The sequence below is a fragment of the Amphiprion ocellaris genome, chromosome 7 (assembly GCF_022539595.1).
Source record: "Amphiprion ocellaris isolate individual 3 ecotype Okinawa chromosome 7, ASM2253959v1, whole genome shotgun sequence".
Classification (NCBI taxonomy): Eukaryota; Metazoa; Chordata; class Actinopteri; family Pomacentridae; genus Amphiprion; species Amphiprion ocellaris.
In genome coordinates, this window is record NC_072772.1 from 38,764,983 (window position 1) to 38,788,697 (window position 23,715).

The window sequence follows — 23,715 nt, forward strand, 5'->3', positions numbered from 1 at the left end:
TCCCAAACTGCTCGACCTCCGAGTCTCACTGCATCGTTCAGGAGCTGCTCAAAGAGCGGCTCAGAAACGTATGAATTATTTTTATAAAATCTGTTTCACTCCAGTGAAAATCCTCCAAACTCAGGAGTGAAGAAGTGACTTCAAAGCAGCTGAAAATAGCCAATAATCAGCTTTGTGTGAATCCTGGTGACACGCTGCTGAGGGATTCTGCTGCAGAGCTCAGAGGACGGGAAAAACTGGAGAAACCTGCTTCTCCAGAGACCAACAGACTGCACTGGGACCAGTACAGCAGACTGGGAACACCAGAATTCACATGTTCAGGCTGTCATCTGCTGAGAAAACTATAAATAATCATGACTTTCATTTATTGCTGTAACAGACTGAAGTAGGAAGATAAATTAATACAAACGCAGTTATGAAGCAAAATAAACCCAAATAAAGAAGAAAACATCCCATTAAATATGAAGATGGAAGAACTGACTTAACATCTGACCCTGAAAGACACCAGCAGGTCTGTCATGCTGTCTTTTAAATAAACTCTGAAGAACACGACGTAGATCAGAGTTTAATAAAGTCCAACAGGACAGACGTCTGGATTCATCCAAATATATTCAGTTTACTGTCAGGAAGGAGGAAATAAACCAGAAAATATGCACATTAAAGAATGACAGAATTTAGACTGTTTTCAGTAAAACTGACTAATCAATTATTAAAATAGTTGGAGATGAATGTAAAGGTTAAACTAAACCATTAATCTACTGTAGGAAATGTGAAGGAAAGCTTCAGGAGTTTAACAACACTTTCTATAGTTCTGGTGAATCACACTGATGTGGTCGGAGCTGGACAGATTTAAACTGATCTGGGGTCAGTTTCCACCAGAACTCAGATGTTTCTCCTCCTAAATGTCATGGTTCTATCTGCTGGACTGATGAAGTTCTGGAAAAGTCCATTAAAAAGTGATAAATCTGGACAACACCCTCTATGGAACTCTGGAAATATTCCCAGTCTGAAGGTAGAACTCTGATCATTGATAAAGTTACTTCAGATATAGAACCAGATGATCTGATAAAATCTATTAAATGTCATGATAATAATAATATTTAAAGCCTATAAAGTGCCTCCATGTATTTCCTTGGTGACGGCAGCAGAAAGCCTCCATCCATCCTCACATTAGACTAAGTGCTGGGAAGATAACAGCCAGCGGGACTTCCAAATGCATCAACATCAAAAAGCCATTTAATCACTGCTCTCCTCCTCAGAGCCAAATACCATTTCATGTCTCCGGGGAGCAGAAACATTTAATAAAACTTCCTAATCGAGACAGCGGCGGAGCGCTGTGTCCTCACTGTGAGCTCGCCTTCTGCAGGAGGTTTTATCCTCTGGGGCCAGACTCATGCTTGGTTCTTTATGTGAGCAGATCTGACCAACATCCCCCCCGTTGTTCTGCTAAAGCTTCGGCTTCAGGCCAGATGTTGGAAATCAGGCTGCAGAGCTGAAATCTAACTGCAGCAGGTTGAATACATGCAGCCTGCAGCCAGTGTTTTACTCTTTCTAATAGCAACATGTCAGCAGTTTGGGCTGAACAAAGACCAAGGAGCCACTCAGAGCTTCATCTGCTCTGAATGTAGCCCTCTGAAGCTGTTCTGAAGCATCTCAACATGGAGAGAAAGAAGAAAAAAAGAGTCAGAAACCTGATTCTACTGGTTAAACCTACAAACAAGCAGGCTTTCATTGTCAGTTCTTAAGGTTAAGATTTCACTGATCAGATGTTCTTTGTATTAAACAGAACTAACTGTGGGAACTGTCTCCTGAAGGCCACATGGTCCGAACATGAAATATGAAGAACCAGAGTCAGAGCCAGAACGAGAACCAGAACCAGAGAAATGCTGCTGTATTCATAAAATCATCTGAACGTTGTTTTAACCCTCTGAAACCCAAACCTGGCTGGACAGATTCTCTGCTGAAAACTGCTGAAACAACACTGATCAGAAACTAGAGACAGAAAGAACTTAACTTTCCAACAGTCCATGAACTGATCATGGAGACGGAGATCTGTCTGGAAAACTAACCAGAATCACTGAAGTCTACATGTTCCTTAAATACTCTACAAAAATAAACTATTTGCAGCAAATAGATTTAGGAAAACCAAAAAGTTCTTCTCCTGGAGGACATTCTGCTGTATGGTTTTTATGGTGAATGTCCTGGAGGACTCTTAGAGGTTCTACAATAGACTCTCCTGGTGAATCTTCTGGAGATACTGATTACTCTTTCCTCCCTGAACCAGAGCTCTTCAGTCTGATTCTCTGTTAGATGTTTGTCCTGAGGATCTGCTGAAGGCGTGGGTTGCTAACTGTGAAGAAAAGCCTGATGTTCTCTGCTCTCTCCATTCATTCCTGTCTGTCTTTAAACCTCTTTCTTTTCATGCCTCCTCCTCTCAGCTCTCAGGTGTATTACCTGACCCTTCACCTCCTGTATTGACAGCAGCAGGGATTGAACTTCTTTCCGTCAGCTCTCTTTGTGTCGCTGCAGATGAAAGCCAGAGCTCAGTGTAGAAAATACAGAGCAGAGATCTGAGCTCAGCCTCATCCTGTCACTGAAACTGTGTCCATCTGAAAGCCTGATAACGTTAGGACGGCTGCCTTTAGAGGACTGTAAGGTCAGCACCTGTTAGTTCTCTTTCAGAGGTTCTCTGAGATCAGCCTTAAACTCCCACTCAGCCCACTGACACACAATCACAAAGACATGGATGAAGTCCAGCTGAACAGATTCCTGATGATTAAAACCCTCCTGATGTGATTCTGAATGCAGGACTCCTTCTAACAGGAATATCTGAACTAATGTGTAAAAACCAGCACAAAAGATCAGAAGCTACTATGACTAATTCATTAAAAACTCTTCATCTGAGATTCAGCAGTGATTAGATGTGACACTGGGAACGTAAACTTTCATCAGTTTTCTTCAACTATAATCAGACGATGTCATCGATTAACAATGGATTGACCAATAAGAAAACTGACTAGAGTGGAAAAATGTTCTGAACGACCATTTAGCAGCTTTCAATGACAAACACGCCATTAATTACCAGCCTGGTGACACAAACCACAGCTTTAACTACCAGAACTCATCTTCTATTCAGGAGTTCTGGTTGGAGGTCATTAAGTAAAACATTAGTCTTTGTCATGGTGCCCGTTGCTGCTAAACTCCCACAATGCTCTCTGCTTTAGCTGTAGTCTGAGTGACACCAGTTACACAACCCACCAAAGAAACAATCACACAATCACAGCGCTACCAGCTACACAACCCACCAAATAAACAATCACACAATCGCAGCGCTACCAGCTACACAACCCACCAAATAAACAATCACACAATCGCAGCGCTACCAGCTACACAACCCACCAAATAAACAATCACACAATCGCAGCGCTACCAGCTACACAACCCACCATATAAATAATCACACAATCACAGCACTACCAGCTACACAACCCACCAGATAAACAATCACACAATCACAGCGCTACCAGCTACACAACCCACCAAATAAACAATCACAGCACTACCAGCTACACAACCCACCAAATAAACAATCACAGCGCTACCAGCTACACAACCCACCAAATAAACAATCACACAATCACAGCGCTACCAGCTACACAAAACACCAGATAAACAATCACACAATCACAGCGCTACCAGCTACACAACCCACCAAATAAACAATCACAGGGCTACCAGCTACACAACTCACCAAAGAAACAATCACACAATCACACCGCTACCAGCTACACAACCCACCAAAGAAACAATCACAGCACTACCAGCTACACAACCCACCAAAGAAACAATCACAGCGCTACCAGGTACACAACCCACCAAAGAAACAATCACAGCGCTACCAGGTACACAACCCACCAAAGAAACAATCACAGCACTACCAGCTACACAACCCATCAAAGAAACAATCACACAATCACAGCGGTACCAGCTACACAACCCACCAAAGAAACAATCACACAATCACAGCGCTACCAGCTACACAATCCACCAAAGAAACAATCACAGCGCTACCAGCTACACAACCCACCAAAGAAACAATCACACAATTACAGCACTACCAGCTACACAACCCACCAAAGACACAATCACACCGCTACCAGCTACACAACCCACCAAAGAAACAATCACAGCACTACCAGCTACACAACCCACCAAAGAAACAATCACAGCGCAACCAGGTACACAACCCACCAAAGAAACAATCACAGCACTACCAGCTACACAACCCACCAAAGAAACAATCACACAATCACAGCGGTACCAGCTACACAACCCACCAAATAAACAATCACACAATCACAGTGCTACCAGCTACACAACCCACCAAAGAAACAATCACAGTGCTACCAGCTACACAACCCACCAAAGAAACAATCACACAATCACAGCGCTACCAGCTACACAACCCACCAAAGAAACAATCACACAATCACAGAGGTACCAGCTACACAACCCACCAGATTAACAATCACACAATCACAGCGCTACCAGCTACACAACCCACCAAATAAACAATCACAGCACTACCAGCTACACAACCCACCAAATGAACAATCACAGCGCTACCAGCTACACAACCCACCAAATAAACAATCACACAATCACAGCGTTACCAGCTACACAACCCACCAGATAAACAATCACACAATCACAGCGCTACCAGCTACACAACCCACCAGATAAACAATCACACAATCACACAATCACAGCGTTATCAGCTACACAACCCACCAGATAAACAATCACAGCGCTACCAGCTACACAACCCACCAAATGAACAATCACAGCGCTAACAGCTACACAACCCACCAGATAAACAATCACACAATCACAGCGCTACCAGCTACACAACCCACCAGATGAACAATCACAGTGCTACCAGCTACACAACCCACCAAAGAAACAATCACACAATCACAGCGCTACCAGCTGCACAACCCACCAAAGAAAAAATCACAGCACTACCAGCTACACAACGCACCAAAGAAACAATAACACAATCACAGCGGTACCAGCTACACAACCCACCAGATGAACAATCACACAATCACAGCGGTACCAGCTACACAACCCACCAAATAAACAATCACAGCGCTACCAGCTACACAACCCACCAAAGAAAAAATCATAGCACTACCAGCTACACAACCCACCAAAGAAACAATCACAGCGCTACCAGCTACACAACCCACCAAATAAACAATGACACAATCACAGCACTACCAGCTACACAACCCACCAAATAAACAATCACACAATCACAGCGCTACCAGCTACACAACCCACCAAATAAACAATCACAGTGTTACCAGCTACACAACCCACCAAAGAAACAATCACACAATCACAACGCTACCAGCTGCACAACCCGCCAAAGAAAAAATCACAGCACTACCAGCTACACAACCCACCAGATAAACAATCACACAATCACAGCGCTACCAGCTACACAACCCACCAAATAAACAATCACAGCACTACCAGCTACACAACCCACCAAATGAACAATCACAGCGCTACCAGCTACACAACCCACCAGATAAACAATCACACAATCACAGCGTTACCAGCTACACAACCCACCAGATAAACAATCACAAAATCACAGCGCTACCAGCTACACAACCCACCAGATAAACAATCACACAATCACAGCTACACACTTCCAGCCTCACACACATTTTACACTCTGTTGTGAAACCACCACACCACAAACTGCCATCATCACCTCACCGCTGTCTCTTAATGGTTAGAGTCAGGAACAGCAGCTACTGCAACACACACAACTACACACAACTACACACACGCACACACACTCACACTCTCACACACACACACACACACACACACACACACACACACACACACACACACACACACACACACACACACACACACACACACACACACACACACACACAGTAACACACACATACACTTAGAGGGATTAAAGCTAAACCTGTCAGCAGCTTCATGAAGATTCCGCTGAATATTAAAACACATTCAGAGAATTTTCAGGACATGAATTAACAGCAGAAAGAGCTCAAACGCTTCCTTCAAAACAGAACCAGAACCACTACAACAGAACCACTAAAACAGAACCATAACTTTTTGAACCAGAACAATTAAAACAGAACCTTTTGAACAAGCTGGCTGTGAACAGTTTATTTACTCCTTGTAGACGGTAAAATCAGTTCTACATCAACATCTCTAACAGAGAAAAAGCTTCTAATGAAATTCAGTTCAACAAACTGAACCACAGGAATTCAATGAACAGAAAACAGAAACATTTACTGTAAAATATAAAGAGGAGAATTGGTGTTTTTAGAGTTCAGTCTGAGGTATTTTATTATTTAATGACTTCAGCTGATTACTGATAGAAACTAACTAGTATTTTCACATTATTGTAAAACAGAACCAGAAATTTACTTCTATAATCAGGAACACAAGCTTTAAGTTGACAATTATGATTTGCTTTTAAATTGTAGCTTTTAATAAATTAATTCATATTAATATATATTTAGATATTGGTGTATTTTCACACATGATATTTAAATCCTGAAAGCAAAACCACCTTTTCACTTCCATGGAGTTATCTCAGCTTTAATCTGACTTCACCTGAAGCATCTGAGTTTAAATTATTAGAGTTTAATTATATTAAGATGATGCAGTATTTTATGTCAATCATCAAAATAATGTTTGAAACTTAAAATAAATTATATTTTGGATCTTGTAACTATGGATTTAATTACTTGAATTCCGCTGTTGACTTTAACCAGAGTGGGAACAAACTACGTCTCACCAACAAACACTGGACTGATCTGAAGAAACTCCACAGGTTCCAGGTCAGATTATTCAGAGTCTAAGAGGAGACTGAATCTCAGTCCTGAACATGGAACAGAGAGGACCATGTGAAAATACATAATGCAGCAAACTGATCAATCATTGAAGAGGTTTAAACATTCATGTTGGTGGTCCGCTCTAATATCTAAGTCTGTCAGAGAATAAACGCCTTCAACATGTCCACAGCAGAAACATCCACCTGAGGAATCTGAGGGAGAGGCCGACAGCTGGGCCACAGCCAGAAACTTACCCACAATGCACTGCAGGAACGAGTCCGAACAGGCTGCAGTCATTTAATGCTATGATCCATACCGTTAAAACAGGAACAACTGAGCTGTGAGTTCTTCATCTTTTAACTGTTTTATCCTGACTGAGCAGCTTTAATTTACAGCGTTTTATCATCCAGACACTCAGCTTCAACCAAACCAAGTCTGAGCTTTAAGTTGTTCAGTTATTCTCCAGGACTCATTTAGAAACCCTCCAAAAAGAACCTGTTAGTAGCAGATTAGACTGTTCCTGATGGACCAATCCAACCCTCAGCTGATCAACACTTTAAGGAAACCAGTAAATATTCACTGTAAACTGATTATTACAAATAATACTCAAACTAATTCATCAGATAGTTGATAAAGGAACAGTTGATCGAATATAGCTGCAGTTTTATTTTTCTAAAATGTAGTTTCTGTACTGATGTCTCATTTTTTCAAAAGCTGTTGATTATTTTCAGTATTTTCTTTTCATTGATTATTCGTTTGGTCTCTGACGTGATAAAATACATACAAAATAAAATACATTCAGCTGCCCAGATTATATCCAAAATGCTCCTGTTGTTCAGTTAGCAGCACAAACATGATAACATAAATGAAGCCTGTAATATACTCCAGCTATTTTAACCACAGTAAAGGTCTGATAACTGCAATCACTGGCGTTCCCACATGTCCTTACAGTTTTTTATTCCTGATCACAGCCTGGTGTTTTGAATCTGACTGTCTTTAATCATCTTCTACCATCCGATTGTGAAATCAAACCTCACAGCGAGCTGATGGAGCTCTCTGAGTTCCAACTAACGTGTTCAAACTGGCAGCCTGATGGCAACACACCAGATAATCATCGTCTCTACTGACTCTGCCCCCTGCAGCCTGAAGCCACGCCCCTTCACCAGGTAAACGTTTAGAAAGGTAAAACAACCTGGCTGCACCTGAACGCACTGGGAGGCCACACAAAGACAGGAAACAGGCCAGCTCACCTGTTCGCTCGATGTAGTCGACACACTTATCGATGAAGAGCGGGATGGGCCGGTCCGGAGTCACCAGGTTCTGCAGCGGAACGCCAAAGTAGTTACTCTCCCAGGTTCTCCGGGTCGGAGGGTACAGAGGCTTCGGGGGTTTGGAGGACTTCAGCTACCAGGAGGAAGGACAGAATAAAAAACAGGGATGAAAAAAGAAGAACAGGGAAGGAAAATAAGAAAAGGGGAAGAGGGGAAGAAATGAGGAAGAATGACAACAGCAGAGAAGGAAAAGGGGAAGCAAAAGTGAAGTTGAAAGACAGTTTAGGGACCAGAGATATTTAGGATATAGAACAGATAGAAGCAGATCAAAAGAAGGAATGATGGAAAGAAAAAGAAGCAATGAAAGAACAGGGAATAGAGACGGAAAGAAGAGAAGAGATGGAGTTAAAGAGGAGGCGAGCATATGAGAAGAGTAGAAGAAGAGGAGGAGGATGAGGAGGAAGAACATAGAGAAGAAGAGGAGGAGGTAATTGGGGAATACATCAGACAGAGAGTCAGTGGGATGAAGGCAGAGGAAGACAACAGTGACTGAAGTAACGAGCTGCTTAGATCTCCCAGAGTCCTCTGCTCTTCAAAGTGTTATGCCTACAGCAGTTGGAGCTGCCGTCTAATTGGCCGGACGGCGACTAAACACCTTCCATTTTGTACCTTGTGCTTCTCCTTTGGCTCTCCGCTCTGATTATCAAAGACAGTTTGAATGTTCCAACAATGAGCTGCATTCACGCAACGCCGGCAGCGGCTGTTTCTAACCCCAACCCTGCACTATTATCTGATCCACATGCATGTTTGCTCATAGTCCGAGCGGCTGCAGGGAGCTCCTGAACTGTCCTGAAAGTCCTGCTGCCGATATTTAGCTGCTGAATGAAAGTCCTGCTGCCGATATTTAGCTGCTGAATGAAAGTCCTGCTGCCGATATTTAGCTGCTGAATGAAAGTCCTGCTGCCGATATTTAGCTGCTGAATGAAAGTCTTGCTAACAGGCTGCATGTTGGATGTTAGAATACGAAGAGAACAGCAGCTGAAACTTGTTTTAACATTTAAACTGAAAATATTGAGGACCCATTTTGGAGCAGTTTTGTGAATGCAGCTGTAGCTGGAAGTGGTCTGTTTCTGTGGCTGTGAATACACACTGCACTAATGCATGCTTTACCTGCATTTAAACACCTCTGCTGCTGTAGTTGTTTAGCACACAGCGTTTTTTCCTGACATTTAGATGCTGAATGAAGTCTGTTAAGAGCTGCAGCTCCCATCAGTCCGACTGTTATCAGCCTTTTACTGCTCGTCTGGGAGGCTCGTAAACAACTTCAGAGGGCCGATCAATCAATTATCAAATGAGTTTATTCTCCATATGAGTCTGGGGCCTGTTAAAGACAGAAATGTGTTCCTATCTCCACACTGTGATCCACAATCTGAGCTCTCATTCACACATTCAGGCCTTCATTCAGAGACCTGAAGAACAACAACACAGCCCTGCCTCTTATTTCTGTTATTTACCATTAGTCCTGTTGCTCTATGAAGCACTTCAACCCTCAGAGCCCCAAAACCTGCCGGTAGCTTTGAAAGGACTTCTATCTGTATTTATATTATTATACATATTATTATATATTTTCAATCATTTATTATATATTTTCAATCACCAAATGACACCATTTATCATCAACAAAATGTAAATAACAGACTGTTATTGTTTTTATGGTTTGCATGTAAAGTGTCTGAGTGTCCAGCAAAGCGCTCTAAAAACAAAACATATGACTGTTATTATTAAAAACTACAAAACAAAACAGAAATATCTGACCCTAACCCGAACCCGAACCGTGACCCGGCCTTAATATCAGTGTCATGACAAAGACGACTCACCTTCTTCGGTTCCTTTGGTGTCTTGGGTGTCTTCTTCTTCTTCATCTTCTTGTCCTCCTGCTCGGGGTCGGAGGTGATTGCAGGATTATCGATGCCGCCCTTCCAGGGGTCGGCGGGCGACAGCAGAGGGTCTTCCTCGCTGCCCCGGTGGGCTCTTCCCTTTTTCTTTTTCTGCGTGGCGGGGCCAGACTCCTCACCGTCGCTGTCGGAGTGGAACCGTCTTTGGTAGGCCTTGGTCTTACTGAACAAGATTTTAGAGCGGTGTTTGTATTTGGACGGCCGCCGTCCAGCCTGAGACTTGCGGTCGAACCCGTTCTCCTCCTCACCTCCTCCGTGGAGGCTGTGCAGCCCACCGAATGAGTTTTGTATTTTGACCAGGCGGCTGTGAGCGTCGTCAGGCACGGCGTATATGTCGTCGTGGAAGCCCCTGGACCGGAGCGTGTCCACGGGGTCTGCATAGTTGTCCGACGTCTCCACGTCTTCGGTGTGCATCACTGGGCCGCGAGGCATCCTGCGGTTGCTTCGCATGCCAGCCTCGATGGTTTTGAGTAGGTTGGGGTCCAGCTTTCTGACGTTGGGTTTAGGGAGCACAGGTTTGGGTCGGACAGGTGGAGGCACTTTGTGATTGCGTTCGTGGTCTCCGACAGGTGTGCTGTGCACCGGATACTCGTTCCCCTCCAGGTCAATGCGGTACTTGGCTCGCTCGCTCTGTGTCGGCAGCAGCTGGACGTCGTCACCGATTGGACTGTAGGGTGGGGGGGCCTCATTGTCGTCATCAGACTCTGGGTAGTAAGTGTTGTAGGCGGGGGAATGGCTGTGCGGTGAGGTGGGGAAGACGTCTTCACTGGCTCCGGTGGTGCACTCACGTGACGAGCTGTCGAAAAGGAAGGAGCTCTCAATGCTTGGCTTCTTCTCCAGCACTTCGTTGAAGAACGGGGTGAACACCTCCGTCTGCCGATGATACTGTGACAGCGAGTACAGCGCCGTAAACTTGGCAGCAATCTCTGTGGCGATGTGCTCCCCCTCCGTCATCAACTCTTTGATGGCGTCATTCTCGAAGAAGTCAGCCTGGCTGTCGGTGATCGCCACCATCTGCACGGGGATCACATCCTGCACTTCGGCCAGAAACGCCCGCAGCGTTGCCATGGAAGCCTTGCGTTTGGCAGAGTAGACCAGGATGTAGCCGTGCACCAGCTCGTCTTTGCGGATGCCAATGGCAGAGTGGTATGAGAGGACAGTGACCTGAATCCTCCGCCTGCTGTCCCCAATGATCTTGTCCAGGATCAGAGTGTTGCTCTGACCCGGCTGCCCGGCGCTGCAGCAGTGAGAGTCCAGGAAAGGCGAGAGGATGAGGTCCACACTGAACGGATCCCAGCACATGGCACACATGACTATTCTGAGGTCGGTCTCCGACATGTCTTTGATGCAGGGCAGTGGCACCAACACATCAAAGCTGTGCTTCAGCCCCTCCAGCACTGCTCGCAGCCCCTGCTTGATCTGGAACTCTGTAAATTTTCGTGGAAAGGCTCCAGAGGGGATGTCAACAAAGGTGCACTGCAGTTTGTTTGCCAGCTGTTGGCCCTGGTGTCTCAGGATGGGGATGTTTTTGCAAACACTGTCTCTCTGATTGGCCAGGATGAGGATGAAAGGCAGTGGCTGAGTGAATCGCTCTCTCCGGCTCTGTGCGATCTCGGCTCTGATCCTACCGATGCAGTCGCCGATGCAGTTGAGCGACTCTATGGAGTTGAACACACAGAAGCAGCCGTGAGGTTTGAAAGTGGAGACCCAGGTGTGGCTGAAGAGTAGCGTGGAGTTCACATCCACAGGAAGCAGCTCCAGCTCGTATATTTTTCCATCCAGGGTGTACTCATCGTCTGTGGACTGAGCTCGGATCTCATTAGCCAGTTCCTGGGACAGACCCTCCTTCCCCAGCAGGCAGAGGTTGATTTTGTCAATGTTGGCACTGTTGTAGTAGAGATTGGAGCGTCCGTGGTCGAGCTGCACCAGCCTGTTAGCTAAAACCTGCTCCACCTTCAGATCCACACAGTTCTGTCCACTCAGACACGTTTCTTTAGTGGGATGATAAACAAAGCCGATGTGTTTGAGCAGCAGCGACTCTCGGTCCGGCGCCAGTTTCTGCAGCGCTCGGTATCTGGGCTCCTCATTCAGAACGCTGTGGATCTCTGTCATCTTGTCACAACTGGGAGTTGCATTCAGGTCCAAGTCATAGAACAGCTCAGCATGCTCGAAAAGCATTTCCTGAAAATCCTCTTTGGCCCTTTCAACTATTTCCTGCTGGTGCCTGCAGTAAACATCCCTTCTATCTGATTCTGTGATGTACTTGTAGGCCTCATCCTCCATCACAAAGCACATGACCTCCTCCCACGGCTGCCCTGGGCTGATGAAGTGAACCCTCTCAAGCGTCTTCTTGAACCTCTCCTTCATCTCCAGCCTCCTCTTTTCCGACAGCAGATGCTGGACGTGGCTGTGGTAAATCCTCTCGCCGTCGGGCGTGTCGAGTAGGTCGAAGGGTATCCTGCGGTCGCTGTTGTCAATGTGGTCCGTCTCATCCCATGGCGTTTGTTCCAGCATCACGAACCAATACTGGAAATCGGGCCGGTTTCGGATCATGCTCTGTGCCTCAGGCCAGGACAGGTGCTCGACCTCGTCCAGGTTGTTGAGGAGGTTGTTGAGGGTTTTTGGCAGTGTGGTCAGGTACTCCTCCCTCCTCCTCCGGATGTGCTCCTGTTTCAGTTGTGCGATGTGCTTTGTGAACATGTTTCGAGCTTTCCTGGAGCCCTCCAAGGTGATGAACTCGTCGTAGTCTGGCTGGCCCTTCAGATTATTGATCACAGTTTTCCATGTGGTGTGATAATCTCTGACACTGTGCACCATCACTTTCTCAAATCGATCCGTCACCGAGGCTACGAGCTGTCGCTGGACTTTGTAGGCCTCCAGGTATGGCACAGTTTTTGGCTTCCCTCTCGTTTTGTCCAGCTGCTGGATGAGGGCGTTAAAGCAGAGCTCTATGTTGATGTTGGAGCGTGCCGACGTTTCAATCAGCATCAGGTTCTTCTTGTTGGCGACGAAGGCCTGCAGGTCCCTCAGGTGCTGCTCAATGCACTCGTCGCATTTTGTGGCAGCGACAACGATGGGCTTCTTGGACTTGACTATCTGAGAGTACAGACTGTTGACGAACTTCATTTGGTCATCAAACCTTCGATTGCAGCCTTTGCTGACGTCGATGCAGAGCACGAAGCCGTCGATGTTCAGCTTCCCATCGGGCATCTGCTTCTGGTCAAAGTCCTGCTCCAAGCCCAGCTGGTCCGTGCAGATGTACATCAGCTTCTCCGCCGACTGCAGCTTGGTTGCCGCCGCCCGCTTGGTGTACGGCTGCAGGTTGGTGCTCCGATGAGGGAGAAACGTCTGGTCGTCGATGAACTCTGTTTGTTCGATGACTTGGATTTTACAGTCCAACCCCTCGTCCCCTCGATGGGACACCTCCCCCCAGTACAGGAAGTGGTCATTGTTCACCACGCGTCCACCAAAGTCTATTGTGCTGAGCACTGAGGTGTGCTCCGAGTAGTAGCTGTCAGCGTGCGGACGCACGTATCGGTTGCACAGGCAGGACTTGCCAACGCCGCAGTTCCCTTTCTCCTTCTCCGTCCCCGAGAGGCCAACCACGCTGACGGCGAATGTCGGGGGTCGAGCATCCTTGTTCTTGGCCATTATATCCCCCCGTTCATCGCTAACTCGGTTACTCTCAGGAAAGAAGTCAGGATATCATTCCAGTTGTGGCTGTCAGTGGTGCAGAGGCTCTTCCACCCTCATGATGCAGTGAACACTGTGTCCTCTTCTATCCTGAACTCTTCACGCTGGGATAGATCAGCCGGCGTCTGGTATCACCTGCCTGCAAGACAAGGAATTCACAATTAGAGATGAAGGCAAAACACAGTGGTTGGAACAGCATTCCTTATCTCTAATAACATAATCAGCTCTTTGTTTCGCTGCCCTCTGGGATAAAGACATGTTGGCATGACTTAGACAAACAAATCAGAGATTACACACAATTAGGGCTGCAACAACGAATCGATAAAATCGATAATAATCGATTATTAAAAGCGTTGGCAACGAATTTCGTTATCGATTCGTTGTGTCGCGCGATTCGTGCGTCACTCTCCATGTCGCGGAGCGTCTACTTCACCTGCAGAGCTTTGTCAATGCTGGCTGACTGAAATAAAGTTTTTTTTTTTTTTTTTTTTTAAAATAACTCCACCTGTAGAGCGAGTTGAACAGAACGAGGTGGCGGCAAAGCGAAAGTAAATTCAGAGTAATTTCAACCAAACATGACCGACACGGAGAAAACAGTCAGACCGAAATCCTCAAAAGTGTGGCAGCATTTCACGCTTCACAAAACAACAAACATGAGTAGCATGCAAGCTTTGCAAAAGTGATATGATGTACGGGAGCACCACGGTGATGATGCAGCACCTGAAACGGAAACACGGAGTCTCCGATGAGGATGAAGGAGCTCAACAGCAGGTAAGTCACTACAGTATCCTACGTTTGTTCTGTTTTTAAGTGAGGAAACGTAACGTTAGTCTCTCTGGTAGCTCTCCTGATGCTAGTGTTTGTTAGCTGATTAATGACGGTGATAGGGCACGTGTGTGTGTGTGTGTGTGTGTGTGTGTGTGTGTGTGTGCGCGCGTGCGTGAACCTGTTTATTTCACTTTAATCAGCTTAAGCAGGGTTTGAATATGCTTTATAAATAAACGTAACTTGCCCACAATGGTGATAATAATTTAAAGATTAAGCCTCAAGTTTTAATTTTCTCACATAGTCTGAGTGAAGACACTGGTCTGTGTTGGAGTGAGGCAGGATGAACTGCATTTAGACCGGGGTTAAAGTAACTTATTTAGTATTTTTTATGGTGCTTGTCCTATCTATCTATCTGTCTATCTATCTATCTATCTATCTATTTATCTATCTATCTATCTATCTGTGTGTGTGTGTGCGTGCGTACTTTGTGTTTTGCTCTTTGGACTACTTACTTGCCTTAACCTAATACTGCAAATAAAACAAGATAATTACTGAGTTGTTGTAAATTGTGCTATAATACATACTCATACTATCTTTCTCATTTCATGAACAGCAAACAATGACAGGCTTCATGATTAGCAAGACATCATGTCCACCACAGCAAGCATCTGTCCTGACTGAGAGCATCCTCAACATGATGGTCACTGGCATGAGGCTTCTGTCGATGGTTGAAGACGAAGGCTTCGCTACAATGATCTTATTTGCTCTGTCAGTCCAAATCTTCTCTTTCTGAATAAAGCGGCGGAAATTAAAAATGTGTTGTTTTTTTATCCGATTCATCGATTAATCGAAAAAATTATCGGTCGATTAGTCGATTATTAAAATAATCGTTAGTTGCAGCCCTACACACAATTATTAACAAATTACACAAAAGTATACATTTTCACACTGGTGCAGGACTAAATAATCCCTCCTAAATGGTGAAACTTTAATCAGGTTTTCACTGGCCTTTCATGTGTCAGGAATAAAATATGCTAGTTTTAAATCCCAACCATCGCTGGTTTATAATGTAAAAATCCTGCATTTTTTAAGGTAAGAAGCAAAAATTTGTTTTTCAAACTGCAGTATCAAAATGGAAAGGCAAACGCAGACGTGACAGCAGCATTTATATAAGGGGAAGTAATTCAATCATGCTCGGCAATGTCACTTTTCCCCTCACAGAGAAAAAGAAGAGCTTTCAAACAATTTGTGCCGAGGCAGGATAAAAATGGCTGCAACTCCAGCCCTTTGACAGCCACTGACCTAGAAATGATTTGCTTTACTGTGAGAAGGAAACACAGAAAATACATCAGTTCACAGATTTGTTATCATCATCAGAGCTGCATAATTAGGACTAAAACCTATAATCCTGATTACTGACGTCAGATATTTTTCCTGGCGTTCTGCTCATGATTATTAATCCTGATTATTTGTGTTATGAAATCATTTCCCTGCTCGTCTATTCAGCATTAACAGGCAGGTGAAATGAAAGCTGGAAATGACAGGCTGTCAGCATTATCTCCACCTCACGGTCGAACAGGCCTGAACCCGACCGTGACCCAACTACAGCCTGATGGCTGATTACTGCACAGAATCTACTCTTTGTTGTTTTTGCACTACGATGGCAATCAGCCAGCGAATCTGCCTGCGTGAGCTGAACTGTTCGCTGCAGAGTGACGGCATGCTGAGCCTGAGAAACTGCAGCAGAGCAGGAATCAGTCAACACGAACACGGAGGTTTCCCTGGATGTGATTCAGGCCGAGTGAAGGCGTCACTGAGCTGCTCAGACTGAAGCACAGCTAGTAGGAGTGGAGGAGGAATCACCAGGTAGAATTCACTTTTATTGGATATAAAACACAAAACAACTAAAGAAAGTTAGTATCAAATAAATACGATAAGATTCATTTTATTGGATATAAAATATTAAATAACTAAATAAAATCACTATCAAATAAATACAATAAGATTCATTTTTCTTGGATATAAAATATAAAAGAACTAAATACAATTATTATTCAGTAATATAAGATGTATTTTTTTACTTATTTAATCGTGAAATTGTTGTGCCAGATATTGCTCAGAAAAAAACCCTATACCTTGAGAATAACTGCAGTGAATCACAGAATAGGATGTAAGTGTAACGCATAAGTAAAAAACTAAAACCAGACACTGACTGGATGAAGTCGAGCCTAAAACTGGAAATATTCTGAATGGAGTCTGGTCTACAGCCGTCAGTGCCATTAATTTACCCAAAATGGGTCCTAACAGAAAAAATTTGAATTTCAATTAATTATAATCTAGTCTAAAATGACATGATGTATAATAATAATAATAATAACATGATAATAAAAAGTGCCTAAAAGAAGAGCAACACAAGCACGAGACATTAATTAAAATAAAAACAAAACTAGAATAAAAAGTAAATGTGAAAACGATACTAAAATAGTAAAATAATATTGGTAATTAATGAAATATTGTAAAAAACATTGAGGCCTTGTCCACACGTAGCCGGGTATCTCACAAAACGAAGATATTTTTCTACGATTCGGCCTATCATCCACACGAAAACGCAGATTTACGTCATCAAAAACGATTCTTTTTAAAAACTCCGACCAAAGTGAAGATTTGCGAATTCTCCGTTTTATGCGTCTGCATGTGGACATCAGTAACCGGGGTTTTGCGTTTTGAAATGTCACCGCCTGCGACAAAATATGTTCTTACGTCACATATGCGACCTGTGTTTACATTGGGTAACAGCATGGATGCTCTCACAAGGTTTTGGGTGCTGTTTCTTGTACAGGCGCTTTTTACTTGCTTGTTTTTACAAGCCCAGATACTGCTCCACATTCAACATTGTGTCTTGTTGACTTCATATTCCAAAACTACGTTTAAGAGCAATTCTGCCTCCTTATTGGTCCACAAAAACGAGCCTGGCGCCATGTTTCATATTTCGTGGAAGTGACGTTAGAGACGGAAGCTTACTCTGATTGGATAGGATTTGAGGAACTACTGCCACCTAAAGGTCCGGTATGCTTATGAATGTGCTTAAAAACGCACTTATGCGGTTAGGTGTGGATGAAGGATGGATGAAGTTTTTTTCTAAAAACGAGGTGGTGTGTACGTAAGTTTTTTTCTAGACGGAGGGGGCAGGATATTCGGTTTTACAAAAACCCTGCTACGTGTGGACAAGGCCTGAAACTGATGCCACTGAGAATATATTACAGATGATATTGATGTGTTTGTATTTGAGGATTCAGCTTCTACTCAGTAAAAATAACAGAAATCTGTTTAATCATCTACAGAAAGTCCTCAGGTGGGTTTCCTCCAATCAGGATGTGGGATTCTGATGAGAGAAACTGAGCACCCGGTCTGTCGGGTTTATAAAACAACCATCCACTACAATAGCTGCTGTACAGGTGAGATGAGCCACACCTGACTGCACACCTGAGCTGACGGACAGGTGATGGTAGCACTGAAGGCCACCAGCTCAGATTCACCTCCTGAGGGCAGAAAATGTTCTTTCAGGCTTCTGCTGATTTACTAATTAACTGTTCATTAAAGCGTCATCTGAAGGCGCCTTCCACGAACTAAGAGAACGAAGAACGTCTCATCCTGTCATAAATGACAGGAAATAAATCCTCCATTCATCAGTAGATGTTCTAAATGTTCTACCTGCAGATTATCAGCCTAAAGGAACCATAAACCACCAGAACCAGCAGCAGATTAAATCCCTGGTTAGTTTCTGTTTAAATGATGAGAACAGAGAAGATAATAGCTCAGCTGCTGATCCAGAACCAGAACTACTGAGGAATAAAACTATTAGCAGCTGCTTCTACATCAGCCAGATGTTGCTGTTGAGTTGATTAGGAGGTGATCGATTATCACATCCAATATTTTCCGATAATTAGCCCCGTTATTTCTATAATTTCTGATGTGAGACAGTAAACTGGACCCTTCTTCTGCCAACAGTCTGACTCAATCTGAAACCTATTAATGTCCGTTTGGAGGAACCCGGTGAGGATTACAGCAGAACATTCCTCCTCTGACTCCGCTCCAAACCTCAGTGTTTGAGAAAATCACTCACCCAAATCCAAGCATCTGTTCTGCATTTTACTCAGCCAGAATCAGAGTCTGTCTTCACTCTGCTGTCAACACACAGCGTCCAATAAGAGCCATGAATACATGTGAGCAGGTAGCAGCTGCACACACCTGGATGGAGCTGCGATGGTTTTCTTACTGCCAGCAGCTAAAAGTAGCCTCCTGCATCATGATCAATCCATTCAGAGCTGCAGGGATTAAGGTATCACTTGGCAAGCCGGTTTTAGAGATGACTAAACGCTGTTAAGCCCTGAAACACAGCGGAACAAGGATGGCAAACCTTTAAAAGCGGCTCCAGATGCAGGTTTGGCTACAAATACATGTGTTTTAATCTCACTGTGGGTCTCTATCTACTGTACTGAACCTAACCACTGTGGACATGAACCAACCAGCTCCTAATGGACTCCTCAGATATCTTGTCCACAGCACAGCTCTGACCTCCACTCAGGATTTCTGTCTTTCAGGCTTTTACAGCATTACGGGTCGCTGACATTTACCAGCAGAGTTGTGTAATGCAGTTTAGAGTTCAGCTCTTACCACAAGATTTACAGTTCTGATAAAACACATCAAAACAAAACAGAAACTACTGAAACTTTCCAACAAAGTGTCAGTCTAACCCTCAGTCTGCTTCCAGTGAGCAAAACAGACATTAACCATCATTTTCTACCAGCTTCACTCAGCTGCCACTTTTACTGTCAAATAATATGACGTTTTTCTGTCACTATGCAGCTGATCAGTCTGAATTCACCGTTTCAGAGTCTGTTTAGACTTTATTTATTCATGTCACACCAAAACACTAAGTTCTGGAACTCTGCACATCTAATTCCAACATCTAGACCCCTATCAACATCTAGACCTCTATGAACTCCAGGTTCTGGTTCCTACCAATGAGTCCACATCAACATTTAGTCTAAATATCTAAAAACTGGAACCTTGTCTCTTCATACTGACCAAACATCAGATTCTACTGATGTTAGAGCCTCAACAGTTGGAGAAATGTGGACCAAAGACTGTATTTTAGTAGAAATATGGATCCATCCATAGATAAACACTTACAGGAACTTTATGGAGACACTAGACCAGCCTGGATGGAACATTTGTTTTATTTTCAACAACCAATAATTAAACTATGTCCTCTGTTGGATCCATTCAGTCATTCTGATCAAACTATTCTGTCTGTTCTCACCACATTTCATGGCAGTTGGAGTTTTATTTCTGGAGATATCGGACCCTCAAAGGGGCTTCACAGGTTTTTGAGGGTGAAAAAAAAATCTCAGATCTAAAAACATATGAAATTCTCAAATTTCAGCAAAACCACTGGACAGAAGTCAGTTTTAGGTGTGAAATAAGAAATCACAAAAAGTGAAATGACCCAGACTGGCCCTGTAGCTCTATAAACATCCTTTTGGCTCTTTAAATCAACCTTAGGTGCTCCGAGTGATTCCAGTCGAAGCTGGGTGCTTAGTGTAAAATGATTTCCTCTACAGAACCTTTGAGTTGGGCTGATTTAGAGCAGCAGAGTCGGACCTGAAGCCTCTGATGTAACTACAGCAGCTTATATCCGCCTGACAGCATCAGCTGGGCTCCAGGATTCAATATCTGACATCTGCATAACGCCGATACCAGCAGCTTCAGTCTGGAACGCAGAGGCAAAGCTTCCCAGGCAGTAATGCTGTTGGGTCACACTGTAACATTCGACAGTGTTTCTGAACATGTTTCAGGTTTCTACCATGTTTATACGATAAATCATGTGAATATAGAACATCACGCGTGTAAAACAGCATCAGGCTGTTTCAGTCCAGCTCAGTGCTGTTCAGCTCATCAATATTTCAGCTTTAAAGAGGAAATATGCAAACACAAGGAGTTCAAACAACAAAGAACCTCAGCTCAAGTGGATCCACATCAGGAACTGGTTCTGTTCATCTGCAGAACTCAACATGAGGAAGGATTTCACACTGAGGGTTCTGGAGGAAAACCACCGAACATTAAAACACAGAGCACGTTGTCATCAACTAGATCTCCAAACTGACTATTAGTCTGGAACCACAGAAGTAAACAGATGTTCTACTTCCAGTCTGTCCTTCAACTAATCATTCTGTTCTTAAACTGCTGACATCTCACCAAAATCACCACATTTCACTAGTCTAATTAAAAAATCTCCAAAAATAAACAGTTTGCATCTGATTCTATAAAACCAGAACCTCCTCCTGGTTCTGACTCATCCACAGAGTTTCAGGTTGAACTGCAGGCCGTGTGTCCTCAGAGGGACTAAAATAAATGCAGCAGAAACGGAGAGAGAACAGGTTGTTGGAGATCCATCCAGCATGGAGAAACATCTACAGCTGAGGAGCAGAGAGTACACATGGAGATAGAAGAATATCTACAGGATGAGGAGATGGTAGGAGCTTCTGGAAGATGTTTCTAGAAAGGTCCTCCAGAACCTCCAGCTGGTTTCTTCTGAAGCTCCTACCATCTCCAGAACCTGGATGACTGAGAACTTCCACAGAAGTATTAGTTCAGAGTTTAATATCTGAGGAGACCTGGTGGATTAATATTATGTGTTAAATAGTAGTTTTTTCTTTTCTCTGGCTTCCACCATTTTATCTGCCAGAAGACATCTCTGAGTTCTCTCCTGGTTCCTCACAGCTGCAGGGTTTAGAGATGAAGGAGCTGCAGAGTTAAGAGGAGCTGCAGAGTTTAGAGATGAAGGAGGTGCAGAGTTTAGAGGAGCTGCAGGGTTTAGAGGAGCTGCAGGGTTTCGAGATGGAGGAGCTGCAGAGTTCAGAGGAGCTGCAGGGTTTAGAGATGAAGGAGCTGCATAGTTTAGAGGAGCTGCAGGGTTTAGAGATGAGGAGGTGCAGAGTTTAAAGGAGCTGCAGGGTTTAGAGATGAAGGAGCTGCATCGTTAAGAGGAGCTGCAGGGTTTAGAGATGAGGAGGTGCAGAGTTTAAAGGAGCTGCAGGGTTTAGAGATGAAGGAGCTGCATAGTTTAGAGGAGCTGCAGGGTTTAGAGATGAAGGAGCTGCATAGTTTAGAGGAGCTGCAGGGTTTAGAGATGAAGGAGCTGCAGAGTTTAGAGGAGCTGCAGGGTTTAGAGATGGAGGAGCTGCAGAGTTTAGAGGAGCTGCAGGGTTTAGAGATGAAGGAGCTGCATAGTTTAGAGGAGCTGCAGGGTTTAGAGATGAAGGAGCTGCAGAGTTTAGAGGAGCTGCAGGGTTTAGAGATGGAGGAGCTGCAGAGTTTAGAGATGAAGGAGCTGCAGAGTTTAGAGGAGCTGCAGGGTTTAGAGGAGCTGCAGGGTTTCGAGATGGAGGAGGTGGAGAGTTTAGAGGAGCTGCAAGGTTTAGAGATGAGGAGGTGCAGAGTTTAGAGGAGCTGCAGGGTTTAGAGATGGAGGAGGTGGAGAGTTTAGAGGAGCTGCAGGGTTTAGAGATGGAGGAGGTGGAGAGTTTAGAGGAGCTGCAGGGTTTAGAGATGGAGGAGCTGCAGGGTTTAGAGGAGCTGCAGAGGATCTAAATCTGAACTCTTTCCTGTAAAACGGTCGGAGAGACTCTAGCTGGTCCCGTACAGTCCCGCTGTAAACACTCCGTTGTCGGACCAGTGACCCTCCATGCTAACGTTAGTAGGACATTAAAACAGTTGATTTACCGATAAAAGCTCTGGTTCTGTTCGGTTCTTCATATCTAACAGATTTATTCCGACTGAAGCGGAGACAAACTGACATTAAAACATCAAAGTCAAAGCTGCAAACCAGGACCAGTTCATACTGGAGCTAACTTAATGCGTCAGAGCTAACAGCTAACTCCAGCAGTCTCCGGTGGGTCTCACTTTGTCCCGGGAGAGGACGCGGACCCTGCCTGGCCTGGCCCGGCCCGGCCCGGCTCGGCCCTGATACTCCAGGAAGACCCACCTTTCCGATCCAAGCTAACATTAGCCGCTAGCTTAGCGTGAGGAGGGTGAGTTAGCTGCGGGCTAACGTTAGCCGAGCGGGATAAAAAACTACAGTTTGGGATAAAATTTACCGAACCGGCCTCACAATCTGGCCCTGGGCCGGTATGACCCGATCCGGTGTGCCCTGGGCCGGTGTGCCCCGGGCCGGTGGGGCAGCTCCGGGCCCGCAAAGCAGTTAGCTATCCGGCTAATGGAGACGTTCCCGTACCCACCTAATAACATGGTCGCTCCCAGATCCACATACCACGGAGAGGAGGAGGCAAACAGCCACTAAACTCCGCTTTCAGCCCTCAATATGCGGCCATCGCGGCCCGACCAGCCGCCCCGGAGCCCGCTTCAGGTGGAGCTGCGGTCAGCTGCGGTCCCAGGCGGCCCGGAGCCCGTTTTTCAGCCTATTTCAGCGGATTTCGGTGATTCGGTGCCTCGGTGAGGAATGCGCTGAAAGGAGAAACCTGCCGCGGAGGGAGGGAGCTCAGCAGCGGTAATGGCGCCTCTCTCTCTCAACAGCCACTGGTAGGCTATGGCGCTCCACCACTATCACTGGAGATACCTGTCTGTCCTAGACCTGTCTGTCTCTCTGTTTAAGCTGCCTATCTGTAGATGCCTGTCTGTCTGCCCTGTACCTGTCTGTCCTATACCTGTCTATCTGTAGATACATGTCTGTCTGTCCTATACCTGTCTGTCTTATACCTGTCTATCTGTAGATACCTGTCTATCTGTCCTATACCTGTCTGCCCTATACCTGTCTATCTGTAGATACCTGTCTATCTGCCCTATGCCTGTCTGTCTGTCCTATACCTGTCTATCTCTCTCAACAGCCACTGGCAAGCTATGGCATTCTACCATTATCATTGTAGATACCTGTCTGTCTCTCTATTTTACCTGTCTGTCTGTAGATACCTGTCTGTCTGTCTCAGATAGATAGACAGGTATCTACCTCTTACCTCATATGTATATGTATGTATGTATATACACACTACAGACTGTATAGTTGTAACGTTATATATTATATATAATATACCATATACAGTGTAATATATA

The 23,715-nt window shown here is 44.7% G+C and overlaps 1 protein-coding gene across 1 annotated transcript in view; it reads right to left on the reverse strand.

Annotated features, from left to right (window-relative positions):
- LOC111579781 (rho GTPase-activating protein 5-like) overlaps nt 1-23,193 on the reverse strand; it is a 36,839-nt gene extending 13,646 nt beyond the window's left edge. The window contains exons 1-3 of the mRNA XM_055012039.1: nt 22,887-23,193; nt 10,048-13,957; nt 8,150-8,303 (exon numbers count right to left, since the gene is read on the reverse strand). Coding sequence (XP_054868014.1) covers nt 8,150-8,303; nt 10,048-13,776 — 3,883 coding nt within the window. The 5' untranslated portion in view covers nt 13,777-13,957; nt 22,887-23,193. The remainder of the gene's footprint in view (nt 1-8,149; nt 8,304-10,047; nt 13,958-22,886) is intronic.
- Nucleotides 23,194-23,715: the final 522 nt, after the last annotated feature.